The sequence below is a fragment of the Psittacula echo genome (genome assembly GCF_963264785.1).
Source record: "Psittacula echo genome assembly, chromosome: 5".
Taxonomy (NCBI): Eukaryota; Metazoa; Chordata; class Aves; order Psittaciformes; family Psittacidae; genus Psittacula; species Psittacula echo.
This window is the reverse complement of record NC_137739.1, coordinates 50,226,390-50,244,531: the sequence shown is the minus strand read 5'-3', so window position 1 is coordinate 50,244,531 and position 18,142 is coordinate 50,226,390. Positions and strand designations below refer to the sequence as shown.

At 37.5% G+C, this 18,142-nt stretch overlaps 1 protein-coding gene across 3 annotated transcripts in view; it reads left to right on the top strand.

Annotated features, from left to right (window-relative positions):
- The window catches only part of BAZ1A (bromodomain adjacent to zinc finger domain 1A), a 63,811-nt gene that overhangs the window by 41,952 nt on the left and 3,717 nt on the right, over window positions 1–18,142 (top strand). For all 3 annotated transcript variants that reach the window (XM_080619334.1, XM_080619333.1, XM_080619335.1), the window contains 9 exons: window positions 64–177; window positions 1,370–1,494; window positions 2,628–3,236; window positions 5,665–5,828; window positions 6,013–6,167; window positions 8,565–8,713; window positions 15,305–15,552; window positions 15,682–15,908; window positions 16,778–17,262. In XM_080619334.1, the coding sequence (XP_080475460.1) occupies window positions 64–177; window positions 1,370–1,494; window positions 2,628–3,236; window positions 5,665–5,828; window positions 6,013–6,167; window positions 8,565–8,713; window positions 15,305–15,552; window positions 15,682–15,908; window positions 16,778–17,262 (2,276 nt within the window). The remainder of the gene's footprint in view (window positions 1–63; window positions 178–1,369; window positions 1,495–2,627; window positions 3,237–5,664; window positions 5,829–6,012; window positions 6,168–8,564; window positions 8,714–15,304; window positions 15,553–15,681; window positions 15,909–16,777; window positions 17,263–18,142) is intronic.

Here is an 18,142-nt window from a genome sequence, read left to right as displayed (position 1 = left end):
GATGCAGACAGATCAGGTACTAGACTAATTGCAACTGGTTTTCTATATCCTTATTACTATTAGGATACGTAAGAGGAAAGAAGAAAGGTTAAAAGAACAAGAGTTAAAAATGAAAGAGAAACAAGAAAAGCTGAAGGAAGAGGAGCAAAGAAATGCTGCAGTAGAAGTATCTGTTGGGTATGATACATGCTATTACTATGATACATATGATAAAGCACTTAGTGATGTGGCCAGACCTTCCTTACTTAGTTTTAATTTTCTCAGTCATATTTTAAGGTATATTTTAAGTATATGGCCATCAATGTTGATTTCGTTTTTCTTCCCAGTGTTCTAGAATTGCTCTGTGAAAGAGCTTTTTATTTTTAAAATCAATTCATTATTATTATACTCATAATTCTGTAAAAAGCTACTGACACGAGAAACTTAAAAAAGGTTGGGGTGGTTTTTGTATTACTTTGTCTTGCATTGATTTCAGATTTATGAATATCATCATAATAGACCATTCTAGTTTGTGGAACTGGTCTGATCTGAGCTACATAATACTGACCTCACACGACAGTTCATAAATAAAATTAAATAGTGGTTTTTGTTTGTTTTTTTAAAAAATACCATGCTATCCGAGGTGATTTCCATAAAACTAAGATTTTTTTATTCTGTTAGTAAAGCTGTATGGCTTCAGATGGTAAGATTCATGCAGCTGTATCTGATTCCATAAAAAAAAAAAAAAAGGCAAAGTGTAAATACAACAGCATATCTTTACCTGTTTGAGGAAGGGTGTTAGTTAAGTATATTTGCTTGCAAAAAGTAAGTATGGGCCAAAGGCAGATTTGTGCTATGTTTTTGAAGCTCCAGTTGGGAGGGGAGGGGGAGGAATATTATCCTGTAATGATTGCATGTAAGTTCTTTAGGTTTTTCATTATATTTGCTACATGAGGGGAAAAATGTGTAGTAAGCGTTTTATAGAACAGTGTACATTTTACTGAGGAAGCATTTTTTTAGTCATGAAAAAAATTGAGATCAGTAGAACTATACTATAAAATATCTTGACAAAAGATCTGATAATAATAATGCTCTTCAAATGAAAGAATGAATACCAAAGAGCAGGTTTTTGTCTTCAATACGGAACTTTCCATTTACAGTTCAGTGGGTTTCTTTTGGGTTTTAATATAATATGACTTAAAATTATTTTTTTTTTAAAGCATTATAGGTCTTCTACTAGCTTAAGTACTTCTGAGAGGAAAATGCAGTTTGTGTTGAAAGTGCCGTTTGTGTTGAAAGTGCCATATTGTGTATTTTTTTTTTTTTCATTCTATTCAGCTTTTAATGACTGGTCACTTAGTCACCTTTTGGTTATTTTTTTATGTGTCAGGGAGGAGGAACGGGAAGACCTTGATACTAGTACAGAGAGCAAAGAAGTCGAACGTAAAGAGCAAGATGTGGACACAGTGACAGAGGATGAAGAAGAGTTGGGACCAAACAAAAAACGAAGAAGGGGTAATACTATAATGGATTTGTTCATTTGTGTACATGTATGCACACACGCTTGCATGCACCTGGGAAGTTCTTGGGGTTTATAGTAAATTCTTATAAAGTATCAATCTTTCTTGTAAACTTTTTAAAGAAAAAGGGGAAAAAAACCCTGAAACCCACAAGCAAAACCAAAAAAACCCCACCCAAACAAGATCATAATGGGCTGTTAACTGCGTCGAGCTAGTCTGATGTTAAAGCATTGGGCTGTATGTCCTTTCACACTCCAGTTTCTTCCGTTACTTGATCTCTGGACTCCTTATAGTCTAAAGCCCAGGCTGTTGCCTGACAAAGTTATGAGTAGTGCACTCATCTTAAACAGAATTTCAAGATTCTTGAATGCCCATGTTTGAGGCATTGTGATGGGAGGGCACATAACTGTTATTTCATTCCTGCAGTTGGGGAAGCTGAAGGTCACACTGGAAATTGGTAGAAATTGAGTGCCAACAGCATCGTTCACTGTTGCATGTGTCAGTTATAAGATGTACTTTTCTAGATGACTGTTAGGCCCTTATTCTTTGATAAACTAAAATGTAAGCTGGAGTATATTCAGCTGGCGTAAGTTGAGGAGGCATAATAGTAGTATGTATATTGGGGGAAAAAAAAAAAGAAGCGGTAACGTAACTGAGTTTGTCATAAAACTCCTTATCTAGGGATTCTGGTCTTGCTTGAGGCTTTTGTTAGGCTTAAGTTTATCATTTTGAGTATGATAAATTAAATCCAGATCAGTTTGCACTCAGTAATGAAATTGCTAGAATTTCACTTTATCCTGATAGAGTACTTCTATAACATACTTTTCTTAAAATTCTAGGCTTTTTATAGTGCTAAAAATGACAATGTCAGTAAATGAGACTTGGTCTAGGTTCTGTAAATTGAAAGTATGCTAAAGATGGCTACCCCTTTATCATGGGAAGGGGAATAATCACTTGAATTTTTCTTTAACAAAACTAGTTTTGCTTCTTGACTAATCTGATGGTCTTAGAGTGTGAGTTTTGATAATCACAAAGGGACAGCTCAAAACCCCACCCTTTCCTTGAGTTTTTGGTTAAGGAAAGAATTTATAAGTGCATTGCTGTCATACTTCTTCCTTTAACTTTTAGGAAGGAGAGGGCAAAATGGATATAAAGAATTTACAAGACAAGAAGAGACTGCTTGTGAAAAGAGTGAACCTCTTACTGCTGAAGATGAAGAAGCTTTAAAGCAGGAGCAACAAAAGAAAGAGAAGGAACTGTTAGAAAAGATTCAGAATGCAACCGCCTGCACAAATATCACCCCACTGGGTCGTGATCGTCTGTACCGACGTTACTGGATTTTCCCCTCTGTTCCTGGATTGTTTATAGAAGAGGACTATTCTGGTCTCACAGAAGACATGTTGTTGCCTCGAACCTCTTCCTTTCAGAATAGTGTACAGTCTTGCACAAATGAACCTCAGGTATTCAGTAAAACTGGAGAGTCTTTGAAATCTTCTGAATCTACCTCCAATATTGACCAAGATTCACACACCAGTGTTGTCGTAGAGGTGCCAAGGCCAGTATATAAACCAAACCGTTGGTGCTTTTACAATTCTCGGGAACAACTGGACCAACTCCTAGAGGCTCTCAATTCCCGAGGACATAGGGAGAGTGCCTTAAAAGAAACTCTTTTACAAGAGAAAAGTAGAATATATGAACAACTAAGCAGTTTTCCTGTGGAAAAATTCCATATTCCAGGTAAATGAAATGAAGAATTCTTGGTCTTGCTTCTGCAGCTCTAACTTCTATATAATATTTTTAGAAACCCCTAATTCTCATTTAATTGCAATTGCTAAGAGATAAGAATTATTCTTAAGAATTGTTTCACTCTGAAAAATGGATTTGGGTTTATTTTTTAGTTTTGTTGTTTTTTTTCTGATAGATCTTTGGTATTTTTCTGGCGGCTTATGCTAAAAAAAGCAGTAATTTTTCGGTTATCTCACTGCTTAGTAAAATGGGATTGGATTTTGGACAAGCATCCCTAGGAAGTAATTTGAGCTTTGGGAAAAGATTAACTGAGGAATAAAGATTACTATCTGCTAAAGATAAATCATAGTATTGATCATCTGATGTCCTCATTTCCAGTCTGATGAAAGCAGACACAAGATACGACACTGGAAACAGAAACACTGCAAAGAGAGGCAATTACTATTACCTTGATTTCTGAGTAGGACACGCTCTTTCATACCATTATAATGCATGAAAATCTTTCAAAAGCCTTTATTGGCCTATTGTGAACAAGGGAATGCGTACTGCAGGGTCATACTAATTCCTTTGAGAGGAATGTTTAAGAAATTGCATTTTGTTTTGAATTATGCAAAATTACTGAGAAGACTTCATGTTAGCTGTACTGGGGCAAGGGAGAATTACTTGTATCAGAACTGAGGTCTGTTTTACTGGAGTGTGTATATGCCAGGGCATGCCATGAATGCATCACATATGTAAATTCATAGCTGATTTACCATTTCTTTCAGTGGAAACTAGTATGGGACAGAGTTTCTGCATAGTAATTAAGCTTTATTTGGAGGTTTATGGCTATGTTTGTGGGGTTTGGTGAGAAAATCTCTGTAATTTTCTGATAAATTTATGTATGTGTGTGGTTCCTTCTGTTCCTAGTTGCTGCACCTTTATCTGTATTTTGTGTGTTGCATTTCATGTTGCTTTCTGCCCTGAAGCAACTTGATTTTCACAGCCATAGATGTTTCATCTCTTGTGAATTGTAGAATAACACTGATTTTTTTTTTTTTTTTTTTTAAGTAGCTTTGAACTTAAACAGAAATCAAAAAAATTCAAATGCAGTGGTTCAATACCAGTTACACAGAGGAAGCGGCATAGGCAGTGATAAGTGACGGTGTGTAGCTGTACTTTGGAGGGAGCTTTACTGCTGTGGACTCCAACTGCTACCCTATTCCCTTCACTCAAATAACTTGCAGGACAAGTGCGAATCACTCTTAAGCTGTAGGCTGCCCTTCTCCCTTTTTAAGTTCCCATTCAGGAGAGAATGGAAATAAAGTTGATGTGTGCTATCACTTGATTCTATTCCAGTATCCACTAACTTTTCCTCATCAGTTATTTGCAAGCTTATTGCTGCTGTTTCAGTTCTGCTCAAGAAAAAGAAAAGATTTTTAATTCAGAAAGGATATTTCCCACGTCCAAACATCAGAGTATGCTAGCATGCATTTTGGGAACATTTGCGTAGTTACTTTCGCTTACAGGGAATTGTTTCTGCAATTGAGAGCATCTTAGAAATTTATCCTGTACTTCCTTAACAACAGTGTTATGGTAACTTTTTATTAAATATCTCCAGGTTCTTGCATATACCTCCTCAGTACTGCATTCATAGGATTTAAGGTAGATCCTGTGAACAGGAATGTTTGCCACCTATGCAGATTTGCAAGCACTAATTTAGGATCTGGGCATCCTTTCAGCTCTTTGTGGCTTTTGAGGTTTTGCATTAATTTTGAGTTATTTTATGAAGAGGTTTTTGCTTGACAGCCCATCATCAGCTCTTTTTAATAAATTATCTTGCTGTCTTGTTCCTTTTTTTTCCCAAAACCTTTAATTAGAGGGGACAGTCAGTCTAGTCTGTGCCTGTGTCATGTTTCCTTTCTGCTTTGTTTTAAAGTTAGGTTTTTAAAAGGGATTAGGTATTGTTCTGTTAGTTTTTGCAGCTGTCAGTTGCATAAGCTTGTTTTAAATGTTGCCATGATAAAGATCTGTGTGGGAAAGAAAACTGAGGAGCTCTCCTCTAAAGTAAGGGTTGTCAAATGAAATGGACTTTATTCCTTGCACTTACAACAGAGTTACTGTTGATTATCTACTCCTTTAGAAAGTATTTTAAGGCAAAGTAATGACTTTTAAATTGACAAGGATTTCTTGTCTTGTGTGTTGGGATAAGTAGATGCTAATCTATAGGTCTTCCCTTAAAATTGTACTCTGCTTGGTTGGATCTGAATCCTTAGTTGGTGTGGAGATGTTGGTGTTGGCAACTGTCACTACATATAAGAAGGGAATTTTGAACCTGTGTGTTTAGTTTGTTCTGCCCTGTACTACTATTGTTCTCTCCACCAGTGGCTACTTCAAGGAACAAAGTCCACTAATGTGAAGTTGCTTGGTATTCTTGCAGATAAACCTCAAAGTGACGTCAGACCTCCTTCAGGACGGGGAAGGATGCAGAATGCCCATGATGGATCTCATGTATCTGCAGAGAAGCAGCTTGAACTGAGACTTAGAGACTTTCTTTTGGACATTGAAGACAGGATCTACCAAGGAACACTGGGGGCTATTAAGGTATTTGTGAATTGTAGAATACCTAGAAGCACAGTGGTGCCGGCGAGTCTGTAACTTACATGAGAACTCTTGCATGTTACAGGTTTTACTGAAAGCATAATTAAATTGTGTAGACAGTAATTGGCACTAAAAGTTTTGTACCCTTTGATTCTTCAGAAACTTCAGATTTGTATGTTTGCTTCAGGTTACAGACAGACAGGCTTGGAGAGCAGCCTTAGAACATGGGCGGTATGAGTTCCTGAATGATGAAAACAAAGAAAATGGTATAATTAAGACTGTGAATGAAGAATCTGAAGAAATGGAAACTGATGATCAAGATAAATTTATTGTGAAAGACAGGTAAGAGCTGTGATTTAAATAATGGCTCTTCCCTATGTAGCAGTGCTCTGTTTTTTCAACTTTAAAATTGTTTTTACCCTCAAATTCTTTGGAATGGTATTTTTTTTAAGATTTGAGTTGTAACATGAGATTTTTGCCTTAGTTTATATTATTTAAATTACATTATTTATACTTATATATGAAAATAATTTCATATATTTTCACATGGCACTGTTCTATTACCCTGTAAAACTAAGGCACCAATTTTTACTTCTATTCAGATATTACACTGCTCAAAGTGGATGTTAATTGTCAAACAAGAGATATGTAAATTCATTATGAAAATGTTTAAAATGCACAGAAAATTTAATCTAGAAAATTCTGGTTTGCTTACCAGCAGGAGGGGAGTTAAAAAAAAAGTAACAATCCACTTTGTGGAAGAAGTGGGAGTGTTTAAAAGGGAAAATGGGAATAGTAACAAATCGTTGGTTGAACCGTCCAGTACACCTTTTCATGTGTCACAGTAAGAACCATCAGTGGAAAAGGCCATGGTCTGCATTAACCTTTAGCACTGCAGCAAAACAGAGGTATCTTACAACTTCATGAATAACTGCCCTTCTGAAGAGCGAGCTGCAACATAGTAAAAGAGAGGAAACATCAAATCATATAGTGTTGCTACAGTACAAGTGTTTTGTTGGCTTTGTTTTGGTGTTTCTTTGAGACAGATGTGGGACTCTCCATATCAGTGTGTGTTATAAGTCAAACTATAGAAACTGTGAAGATTTTGAAATATTTAATTCTTAGAAGTTACCTACTTCACAGAAATAAAGTTCTACCTTAATTTACTTAATACATTTAATTGTATACCTTGATACGATGTGCATGTTGAAATATTGCAGGAAAAAGGTTCACTGAAGGCTATCATTGTACTAACATACTACTTGCTTGTGTATTCTGTGAAGTTTTTCTTTGAGAGAGGAATTAGACTTCTATTTTATGAAAGCTGTATTTTTGGATGAACTCTTGGATGCTCTGTTCGATACAGGAATTCAAATTTCTTTGAGGTTTTCCCCTTTTTATTTCAGTTCGATGAATTAGTGTTTTTGTACAACGCTGCCTTTTGAATCTGAGTTCTCTAGTTACACGCAGAATGGAGAGGGTCAGCCTACTTTATATTAATGACACAATTTGTAGATATTTGCCTTATGAAAGCCGCAGCATAGAAATATTCCACTGTTTTAATTAAGAAGATAAAATTTATCTGTCTTCGGTTACCTTGGGCACTTGCTCCATTGCCAACTTGATGCAGCTGCAGAAGCTTGTTGCTTCATTTTTTTTCCATTTGATACTGACTCTGTCAAAGTTTCTGAATAAAGTCTACTCTAATAATGTCTTGCATATTAAAAGAAAGACTATGGGATTCTGAAAGCATGTGACAGATTGCTTTTGATGCTGGGCTTTTTATCCACCTCACAGCTAGTGACATCTCATTAAGACCTTGGAGTCTGACTAGTGAAATGTAAATAACTGCACAGCTTTTTTTCTGTTTGCTTTCAGGCTCTCAAAATGTGTGTGACTGCAAAATATAATGAACAGCTTTTAAGTGTGGAAAAAAAGAACAGGGATAACCAAAAGCATTGCTCATTCACCAGAATAAAGCAGAATCCAGACAGTCTAATTAGCTGCTTTTTTTTTTTTTTTTTTTAATAAACCCCCAGTAGAAATTGAATTTTATTTTCATTCGTGTGAGTTGCTCTCCTACACTATACTTAATATTTGTGGTTCAGGAAAATTGCACTTTAAAATGATTACTTAGTCTTTGGTCAAAAAAAGGCTGTTTTATTGGAAACCTAACTTCCCCCCCCCCATCCTCCTCCTTACTTGAAGTGTTAATTTAGAAGAATCCTCCAAGGATGAGAATGTGTAAGTTAACAATTCTTGATTTAACATTCTAAAATTACTTCCTGGTTTTACTTCATTTATTTTATTTTAAAGAATCTTATTAATTGTGGGGATATATGTAGCTGAACTTCTGCAGATGGAAGTGTTGTAAAAGGCTACACCTCACCAGTAGAAGTGTTTTCACTGAAGAATTATTGAGACTATAGTCTTCACGAAAATCTCTCATGAGCTAGCCGATGGATGTTGCATCCAGTCTTCTGGAAATCTTCTCTATATTTCAATACAATTATTAACTTTGTTACCTAAAGCTGTTTTATCTAGATTAACTAATTAAGCAAACTTGAGAACTGGGATAGCTTAATCACACCTGTGTAGTACCTGTTCAAGTCTATAGTCCATGCACATAAGCAAAAATAAAAATCTACTGTGGATACAGACCTAAACAAGTATCTGTGGTGTTTAATTCTGTTAAAAAAAAAAAACCCAGTAATATCGTTTACTACATTTCTATTCTAGACTCGTTGGGTTAAAAACTGAAGCTCCAAGTGCTGCATCAACAAGTACAAGTACTCCTCAGCCAGTTAATAATGTGGTCCACTGCTTGGCATCTGCACTTCTTCAGATAGAACAAGGAATTGAGCGCAGGTTCCTCAAAGCACCTCTTGGTAAGCTTTCTGAATTGAAACTGTATGTCTCTAATTTTGTGTGAGATTTTATACCAAAAAAGAAAACCACCCAAGCCCAATGGCTTCTTACATAAGACTGGATGCCTTAGAGGGACATGTTGGGAAAAGAACAAATAACTAACCTATGACCATCTATCATTGTAAAATATTGAAATGTCATTAAATTAAAAATTAAAATTTAAAAAATGGTCTGTTTATAAGGCCCTAGATCATGAGGAAATACTAATATTTCTCTCATTATTCTCTGTGTCCTGAATTACATGTATTAAGTAACAGCGTATTTTACTCTTAAATATGTGTATATTTAACCTGGATCATTGCAGTGATCTTGTTTATGTGGCCCTACAATTATAATGATCATTGGGAAATGCTTATGCAGAAATTAGTAGGCTTACTGAGGGAATACTCTCTTAATTCATCTTTACTGTTGAGGCCAATGTGTCATGCAACTATACAATGAGTTTATTCTGTGTGGTTTTTAGGTAGCAAAAATGTATATTCCTTTTTATACTGTTTTGGTGAAAGCAATATAGGTCTGGTTTGTCTGGATCACGTTGTTCATCAGTAACAGAATATTTATGGTATAACATAGCAAAGATTTACATTATAAACTTTCAGATCCTCAGGTTTTGAATTTAAGCTGTAAAACCTGGAAGTAAAATGTTGTAAGAAAAATATAAACTAAAGCAAGATTATAGCTTGACTTTAACACACATTCATCGTTTGGACTCCTCTGATGTGCTCTGAGGGTGAGAGTCAAAGTGCATAAAGTCCCTTTGTTTTCTGGGGAAAATGCAGGTTTTGGTGCATTAACATTAGACGTTAGTGCCCCATGGCACAGTTGACCTAAAACTGTTTCTGCGCCTCTGCTGCTGCACAGAGTCTAGTGTCTGGGTATCAGTTGCCACTGAAGATGAGTTTGAGCTAAATTTGTGCCAGAGACTTTTGACACACAGGCATGGGTTCCCTTCCACAAGATTTCATTATCATTGTGATGACCTCTGGAAGAGGGAAATGTGGTAAATGATTGAGATGAAAGGGGAGAGCACAGGAGTAGTTTAAACTGCATCTGTTTAAAAGCGTTACTCGGCAAAGTCATCAACTCAGGTATGTCTGCCTTTTCCAAGCCAGGCATAGCAGGACTTATTTCCTGCTATATGACTAGATTTATAATATGTGCATGAGACAGTTAATTAACAGTACATCCAATGTTTGTTGTATTTACTTTGCATGTGCTGCACTTCCAAACTCTCTCTGAGGGTATTTTGGCAACAGCATCTTGCTGACAGCTGTAAGTTTACTACAGTGTGCCCTTAAGGAGAAAGGCATGGTTATTAGTAGGCTATAGCAATAGACTGGGTGTCCTGAGTTAGAGGAAACTGATTAAAAGAGAAATGTCCCTGAAGTATTGGAGGTAAAGGTTTTTTTAGCAATCCTCCTGCATCTTTTTTCCAGTGGTCCGAACTCTGCCATAATCTAATGCTGGTTCATCTTTTTGCCTGACCCTTTGAATGATGCTGGGGTTTCTTGTTTGTTTTTAACTCAGGAATCCTGTTTTCCTTTGGATACCTTATACTGTGTGACAAAGAAAGTATGTAGGGAAAGTAATTTTATATTATTTGAACGTCTTAAATCTTGTATATTTGTATATTGTACTGTGCCTGTGTACCTCTTCTGCTCTGAAGAATGGTACTGCTGTAAGCTTACAGTAATATGTAGAACAACCTGCATAGCTGAAGGAGCAGGAAGGATCCCAGGTGTGCTCTGCTTGGGCTTACTGTCCTAACCATTAAGGGATGGTGTCATGTTCCCTCTTCCTTGCTTTCCCTTTGGTGCCAAGTGTCTTATGTTTTTGCTTGCGTAATGAGCTGCTTTTAGCAGGAGATGAGTCTGACTGAAGGCAAGGTTTTAGTTTTGTCATTAGAGAGCTCTTGGAGGAGCCTTGGCTTTGCGTGACTCTGTAGCAAAGAAAGCTTAAAACACCTATTCACTTCTGATTTTATGACCACTAGGCAGTTAGTTAGATGAAAAGTGCTCTGACTTGGGAACTTGTGGATGTGACCAGAAGGTGCGACTGCAAATGTCAAGGGAGCCTGTTTGAGGGGCATCTGTCAAACTTGGGCACTTCAGCACTCAAGCAGCAGTTCTGGATGCACACCTTTCTGGATATAACTCTTCGTTATATTCGGTGTTTCAGATGTTTAAAAAACCAAGAGTGTAAAATTTGCATCATCTTATATTGAGCTTAAGCTCCTCAGTTGGAAACAGTGTCTTTGCATGCTACTGCAGCAGGTTCTATTTCTTAGATTGCAACTTGTGTATGTATAACAGGCAAAGAAGAGTTTTCTACTTAGCTTGACAAGGAGGTGTTAGTAGTGTTACTAAAACTTTGTATACAAAGTGGACATTGCTGCCTGCTGGGGAACTGCCTTATGCTCAGAACTGTGATACCCTCTTTTGTTGGCCCCTCTAGAAAGCGGCCAGCAGTACTCTGACAATAGAAATTAACTTCTGGTTTGTAACCACTGCGTTTTGGTTTGTGGGGGTTTTGGGTTTGTTTGCTGTCTTGTTATGCTTAATCTTATCTAGTCCCTTGTGTCCATACACTCATTTCTTTTCTAACAGGAGGGTTTTTTTAATAGTTGTTCTAACTGCTTAATGGAACCATCGCTAGACCAAATGCCTGCCTATCTGTTTCTAATGTTAAACCTGACAAGCCCAACCTGTTTAGGCTGATTTAATTATATTGAGGTAAAAACACTGGCAGTCAAGCAAGTGCTAGGAGTTCTGTTTGGTAGCACAGGGGAACACTTGGTAAAAAGAGTACCCCTGCATTTCTGCTTTAAACCAAGTTGAACCTGCTTTATTGTTATTTCAGTCGTTCCCTTCACTGTGGAGTTTCTTTTCCCTCTCTGCTCCCCCTTCTGTCTTCCCGCCCCCCTTCACTGTGCTCAGTTCCTATTAGGGAATGGCGCCATAATTCAGAATTTTTAGTTTTCAGTCTATTTACAGCTTCTAGTACTAAAGACAGCACAGTGAAATTCACTGCAGTCACTGGCAAGTTTATCCCGGTGGCCTCCAGGGTGCAGAGCAGACAAAGGGACCCAGCACAGCAATAAAAGGACCAGCTGCTCCTCTCTGCTTCGTTTTTGTTCTGAGCCTCTATCAGGCTGCCAAGAGCCTCACTGGTGATTCTGATAAGTTTAGCGTTGAGGTGCATACCAAATATTCAAGTGGAAGAGCAAGAAAAGACTGGCACAGAAGATAGCAATGCAAAAGGAGATCTAGAAACCCCAGAAACTACACCCTCTGCCTTTAAGAGCTGCTAGGTGGCCCCTAATCTGCTGTTTGGTGATTAAATGTAACATGAATTATATGCATTTCTTAATTGTGAATTGTGTTTTAGAAATCATTTCATTACACATAATTTTAATACTCAAGAACACTCCTGCACAAAAATGTCTTAAGAATGTTGTTTCACATGGCAGGTGAGCTAGTTGTCTTGGTCCTTGAGGAGTGTGCCCAGAAACTGGCTGTTTTTGAGATGTTAGGAGGTTTGTGGTAGCATAGGCCAAAGTGTTTGCTGAGAGAGAAACCAGTGGTCAGTAAGCTGCTGCTATAGCCACTTGTACTGGAGAGGGACAGGAAGATAAGGGAGGGTAGGTTTAAGCCTTCTGTTTGTAGTGGGAGTCAAAGTAAATCCTGGGATGAGCAATTCTTTCATGCATGTTATTCTCTTACCCTTCCCTGCCTACCTTTTTCCACATGCACATGTTGGGAAACACTGCTCTAGTTATATTTTTGGGCTCCACAAGCATGGATGAGAAAAATTAATAAAGAAATAATTCACCACACTTCAAAAAGGTATTTGAAATAACTGCATTTATGTTGGGTAATGCAGAAGATAATGAACGGAAGCACTGAGGGGATAAAAAGAGGAGAGGGAAGACAACAGTAGTCAGAGAGATGGTAAATTTTAAATGTTACTCGTATTGCTAAGAATTAGAAACTATTAAATATTTTATCAGTTTTTTTGTTTAATAATTTTGTAGCCAATTCCTTAAACTGAAGAAATTTTTTATTGAAGCCAAAGGTTTAAACATGGATAGTAATATAAAACCTTTGTTTTATAGTTTTGTTTGTAGTAAAATACAACTCACAGATTAAAAAAACAAAAAAACAAAAAACAAAACAAAAACCAAAAAAACAAAAACCCCACAAAACCCCTATATTTTCATTTTATCAGTTTGGAACAGAAATTTGCATGTTCATGTAATCCTTTCCCCCCACACCTTTAATGCCTCTGGGTGTTTTTGGGTTTTTTGAAACTTTGCAGCATTGTGCAATTGCATATCCTTTCTAGGAATACTAAAATGGAAACCCTTCCCTGAACTCAATAGCTATTGATAGATGAGTGCATAGATCTGTCAAACAACTTAATTTGCATTGTAGCAAGGCTTGGAGGGCTTAGCAGACAGAGGGGTATCCCACTGCGCAGTGTAGAGCTGCTGAGACACAAAGGAAGAGGCCGTTTCTCCCTCTAAGTTAACAATATAAATGAGAAAGATGATGGATGGAAGAAAAAAGTGTTATTTTACAAATTGGGATCTGAAGCAGCAAGTGTTGTTTGGCATGTTTCAGCAGCAGGACGTGCTGAAGCAGGTCGTGGTCAGTAATTTCTATCTCTATATTGCATTTGCAGTTTTGCAGTGCAAATATTTGTTGTGTTATGTCATGAACTATATTGGTGAACCAATTCAGGCTAAAAATAACCACCAAAAAAACCCAGTAATTGTGCTCAAGCTGCCACTGTCAGCAAAGGAAATGCTTGCCAATCTGATATATATACATGTGTATATATATATATATATATATATACATGCTTAAGATAAAGTGTCTTTGCCAGAGGTATAGTAGAAATTTGCAGCAGAACTGAATTGGGTCTCATGTTAGTCTAGTGTCCTGACAAGTGGATTTAATTTCTTCTTGCTGATTTTTAAAAACACACCAGGAAGATAGACTGTAGTGCTGCCTTTGCACTTGACCACTATCCTTAGACTGAACATCAGACAGGAAACCTAAGGATAAGGTAATAGGAAAATTTAGGAAATCCAGGTTTGAATTTACAGTTCAGGAGTGGCTACATTTTATTTATGAATCTGTGTTGCCTGTTTATCCTTTGCCTTCTCCCATCACTCCTCTTGTGCTGCTTGCTGCTAATGCAGATGTATGCAAGATAAGGCAAATCCTGGCAGCCAGTTGATGAGAGGCAAAAAGGCCTTGCCAGGAGAGCAATTAGTCTCATTTTTGTTCTTTAATTTTGGTTGTTATTAGATGTTTTCTCATCCTATTGCTGAGGAGAAATCATTTGGCAGGTGGATCATGTGCCATTTCTGTGCCCACTGTGACTATAGCAAGTCAGGCAAGGTGGCATTTTATACTAGAATGCAGCATTAATCAGATGGAGGTCACAGTAATAACTGGACTATCTCCTTCTAGAAGGGAAATCTTTGAACATTTCCATAATCAAAAGTACTACTATATTGTGTCTTCCTTTCCTTAAACCTTCTTTCTTTAAAATGCAAGAAATAACTTTCAACATTCATAAAGAAATACCCTTTCTGCTCAGCAGCAGCAATGTAGGGTGTCATTTATGCCTTCTCATTTCTCTAGCTCTTCGAACAGCCTGTTTGATTCTGTAATTTCCAGCTGCTCATTCCCATTCAGTACCTCCTCCCTCACTATCATGTATGTGTATTTGTGTGTCTGCTTTGGTGGCCTGGGTTGCAAACCAAACATGTGAAAATACAATATAATCTCTCATCCCCTGCCCCCCCGTTTATTTCTAACTGAATTAGGATCCCAGGTCTGACTTGGTTTGCCACTAGGTGTGCACCACAGATTCATGTGTACTCCCTTGCTTATAAAATACCAAGAAAACAGTAATATTTCAGCTACAGCAGTCACCCAGTCTGGTTAGCTGGACTGACATGCAGGTTCTTGTGAAGTGCAGGACAGGAATAAGGGCATAGAGGTGTGGAGAGAGGACTAAAAGATTGTCTGCTAGATTATGCCGAGAAGTGTAGGTGAGAAAAGCCTTTTAAGCTGTTTTTTGTCAGCGAAGTCTCTGGTTAATGCTAGGTACAATATTTAAATATAAATAATTTTGTGGTTTCAAAATGTACCTACAAGGGAAAGTAAATTGGGAGTGTCCGTTTTTAATCTTAAGTAATCTTCATTTACAAATTTAATCAAATTGTTGGGCTTCCAGGTTGTTATCTGAGTAATACTTTTATGTCTTCCTTATGTGCCATGTATGTGCAAGTTGAAATTGAAGTGGTATTGAAGAGAAAATTCTTAATGGCATCAGCAGCTTGGAAAATAAAGGGGAAATATTTAAGTATTGAAGAGATAAGACAAAGGTTATAATATTATCCCAGTTTACTACTGCTGTATTGAGAATCAGAGCCTTACCTCATAGTCTAAAATAACATGGATATTTAACAAGTTTGATCATTCTGGTGTTTTGTTTTGTTTGGTTTTTTTTTCAATACGTCTCTTTAATGGAAGATGCCAGTGATGGTGGACGGGCCTATAAAACAGTTTTGGATCGCTGGAGAGAGTCACTTCTTTCTTCTACCAGCTTGTCCCAAGTCTTCCTTCATTTGTCTACACTGGATCGAAGTGTCATCTGGTCAAAGTCCATCCTCAATGCTCGCTGTAAAGTGTGTCGGAAGAAAGGCGATGCAGAAAGCATGGTGCTGTGTGATGGCTGCGATCGAGGCTATCATACTTACTGCATCAGGCCCAGGCTGAAGGTATCTGAGGAAAAAGAAGCACTTCATTTTCACACAAAACTTGAGTAGTTCTTACAGATTAATTGCATACTATTAATGTTTTCTTCTTTCTTCTTTTTTTTTTCTTTTTTTTTTAACGTCTTCTTCTAGGTCATCCCTGAAGGAGACTGGTTTTGCCCAGAGTGCCGACCAAAACAGCGCTCTAGACGCCTCTCTTCCAGACAAAGACCTTCTGTGGAAAGTGATGAAGAGACTGCTGAACGACTAGGAGAAGGGGAAGAAGAGGCAAATTATGATGAAATGGGGCAAAGTGAGGAAGAGCATTATGAAGAAGAGCAAGATGAGGAAGATGAATCTCAAGAGGAAGAAGAGATGAGGTAAATAGAAACCCCTTTAGCAGGTGTCTTACGGAAATACCTTTACTATTAGGTGGAGTAATTGTTCACATAAGCCATATCTTGAAAATCCAGTCTGAAAAAGATGTTTATTTTAAAAAATTGCAGCTTGTTAGGAATTTGGCTCTTACTAATGGGTTTAATATTAACAAAACTTAAGTCCAGTGGACTTAGACTCACTTTTCAGGATGAAAATTCCAGCCTAGGATGTATAAGTAAGATGGCCATCAGAGTTGCAGTTCTGTACGGCTACTATTTCAATGTAAAGTGGAGAGAGTTTCAAACAGTAGAAAACCTGTTGACTGAAGCAAGACTGTTGTGGCTCTGACAGTTGGAATGCAATAGCTAGAGAAAACTTGCATCTCCTTGAGAAGTAAATTTATCTCTGGGATCTTCCTTCTGTCCTATAATGGAAGGAGAGTCTTGACTATTAGTTATAAACCCTGACTAGAGCGTAACTTCTATATTGAGTATTTTACAACTGCAGTTTATTTACATAGCTGGTAATACAGTTTAAAAATCCTAGTTACTTATAGTTGCTGTGAGAAATAAGCAAGTGATTTAAAGAAATTGATAGCTGGTGCTCCAGTTAATGCATTTGTATTGCACAAGCTGCAAGGGTGATGGAACTTCCAAGCATTTCTTTATAGTAGGTGCTTCACATAGTATCTAATTAAGAGATTTCAGTATTTAAGATAATGGTAGCTGGATGGCTGCATCAGCTTGAAAGGCAACTGCTTACCAGTCCAACCTTGAATGGTTCGGTTTTTTAAATGCTGAATTAGAAAACTGAGGGAAGAGGGACACAGGGAATTTGGGGATAAATAAACATAATTGTTCACTTTTTGTAGCCCATCCAAGCCAGGAAGACCTCAGGTCAAGTTTCCATTAAAAATGAGAGCAGCCAAACTCAACAATCCATTCTCAAGTCAGAACAGCCAGCGTCAGGCAAGATACGCTTCTCGGAGTCAGCAAAACACACCTAAGCAAACTGAAACTTCATCTAAAGTTACCAGGAGGGGGTTGAGAAAGGTAAAATCAGCCCCTCCGTCAGTGACAAAGCCTTCTTTAAGACTTAATAGCCGGACCACTCGTCAGACCCAAAGTTCATTGCAAGCAGATGTATTCGTGGAATTACTCAGTCCTCGAAGAAGACGAAGAGGAAGAAAGAATGCTGATAACACACTGGAAAACAGCCCTTCCAATTCTCTCGGATTTAGAATTGTTGATACTGTAGACCCAACCGAGCGGCTTCGGAAGTATCCAGTTTCTACTTCAAAGCTTTCTCTTCCTGTTACTGAACCCAAGAGAAGAGGCAGGAAACGACAATCCACAGGTTAGAAAAATGTGTTTGCCCAAAACGAAAACCATGTTCTGTTCCTTGCTAAAATATTTGTGTGGTAGAGCAAGGAGACTAGAAATGATGCTTGAAGGCCGTTTTACCTCTTCCAACAAGGCAGATCCCTTCTTTTGCAGTGACAGAAATGAACCTCAAAAAGAAAAATTCAGTCATCTAAAGAACAAATACTTAAATTGCCAAGGAGATTTATCATACCCATATTTGAAGGTTCATATTTGCTAACAATATGGAGCAATTGCTAATAAGTGGATAGAAAATGTGAAAATGATACTTATGCCTTAACCCTTAAAAATGCAAATGCTTACTTACAGCTTTTATGGTTTTGTTTGATTAAACAGTGCAGAACACAGATGTAGGCAAGGTAGCGAAATTTGGAATATACACAAACCACAAGAAGCTGCTGCCAGAAGAAAAATGTCATCTATCTGGTATAGGGCTAACAGTGTTCTTGCTTGTTAAGCTAATAACAAGTATTTGATGGTAGGGGAATACTTGGAAAGCTACAATAACCTTTTAAAAACAGAAAGGCCCCAATGAGAGACTGAAGAGTGTGAAAGAGCTTGCACTCCAGTGCGGCAGCCTTGTATTTTGTGCCATTTCTGTCCTTCACCATTGGGAGTTTCTGGGCTTATCCTCTAACCACCCTGCTGACTACTCTTGAAAGCAGATAAAACCACTCTGAATAGAGGTTTTGTGGAAGCAAAAGTTATGAGCAGGCACCTTATTCTGTTTTTCTCTAATAGGGCTTTTCTTTCAGTGTTTAACAAATTGTCTTAAAATTGAAATCAGTGGAAAAAAATCCTTTCCAAAATTAATGTGATGCAGGAGAATGGAGGAGGAACCCAGCTAAGCCCTG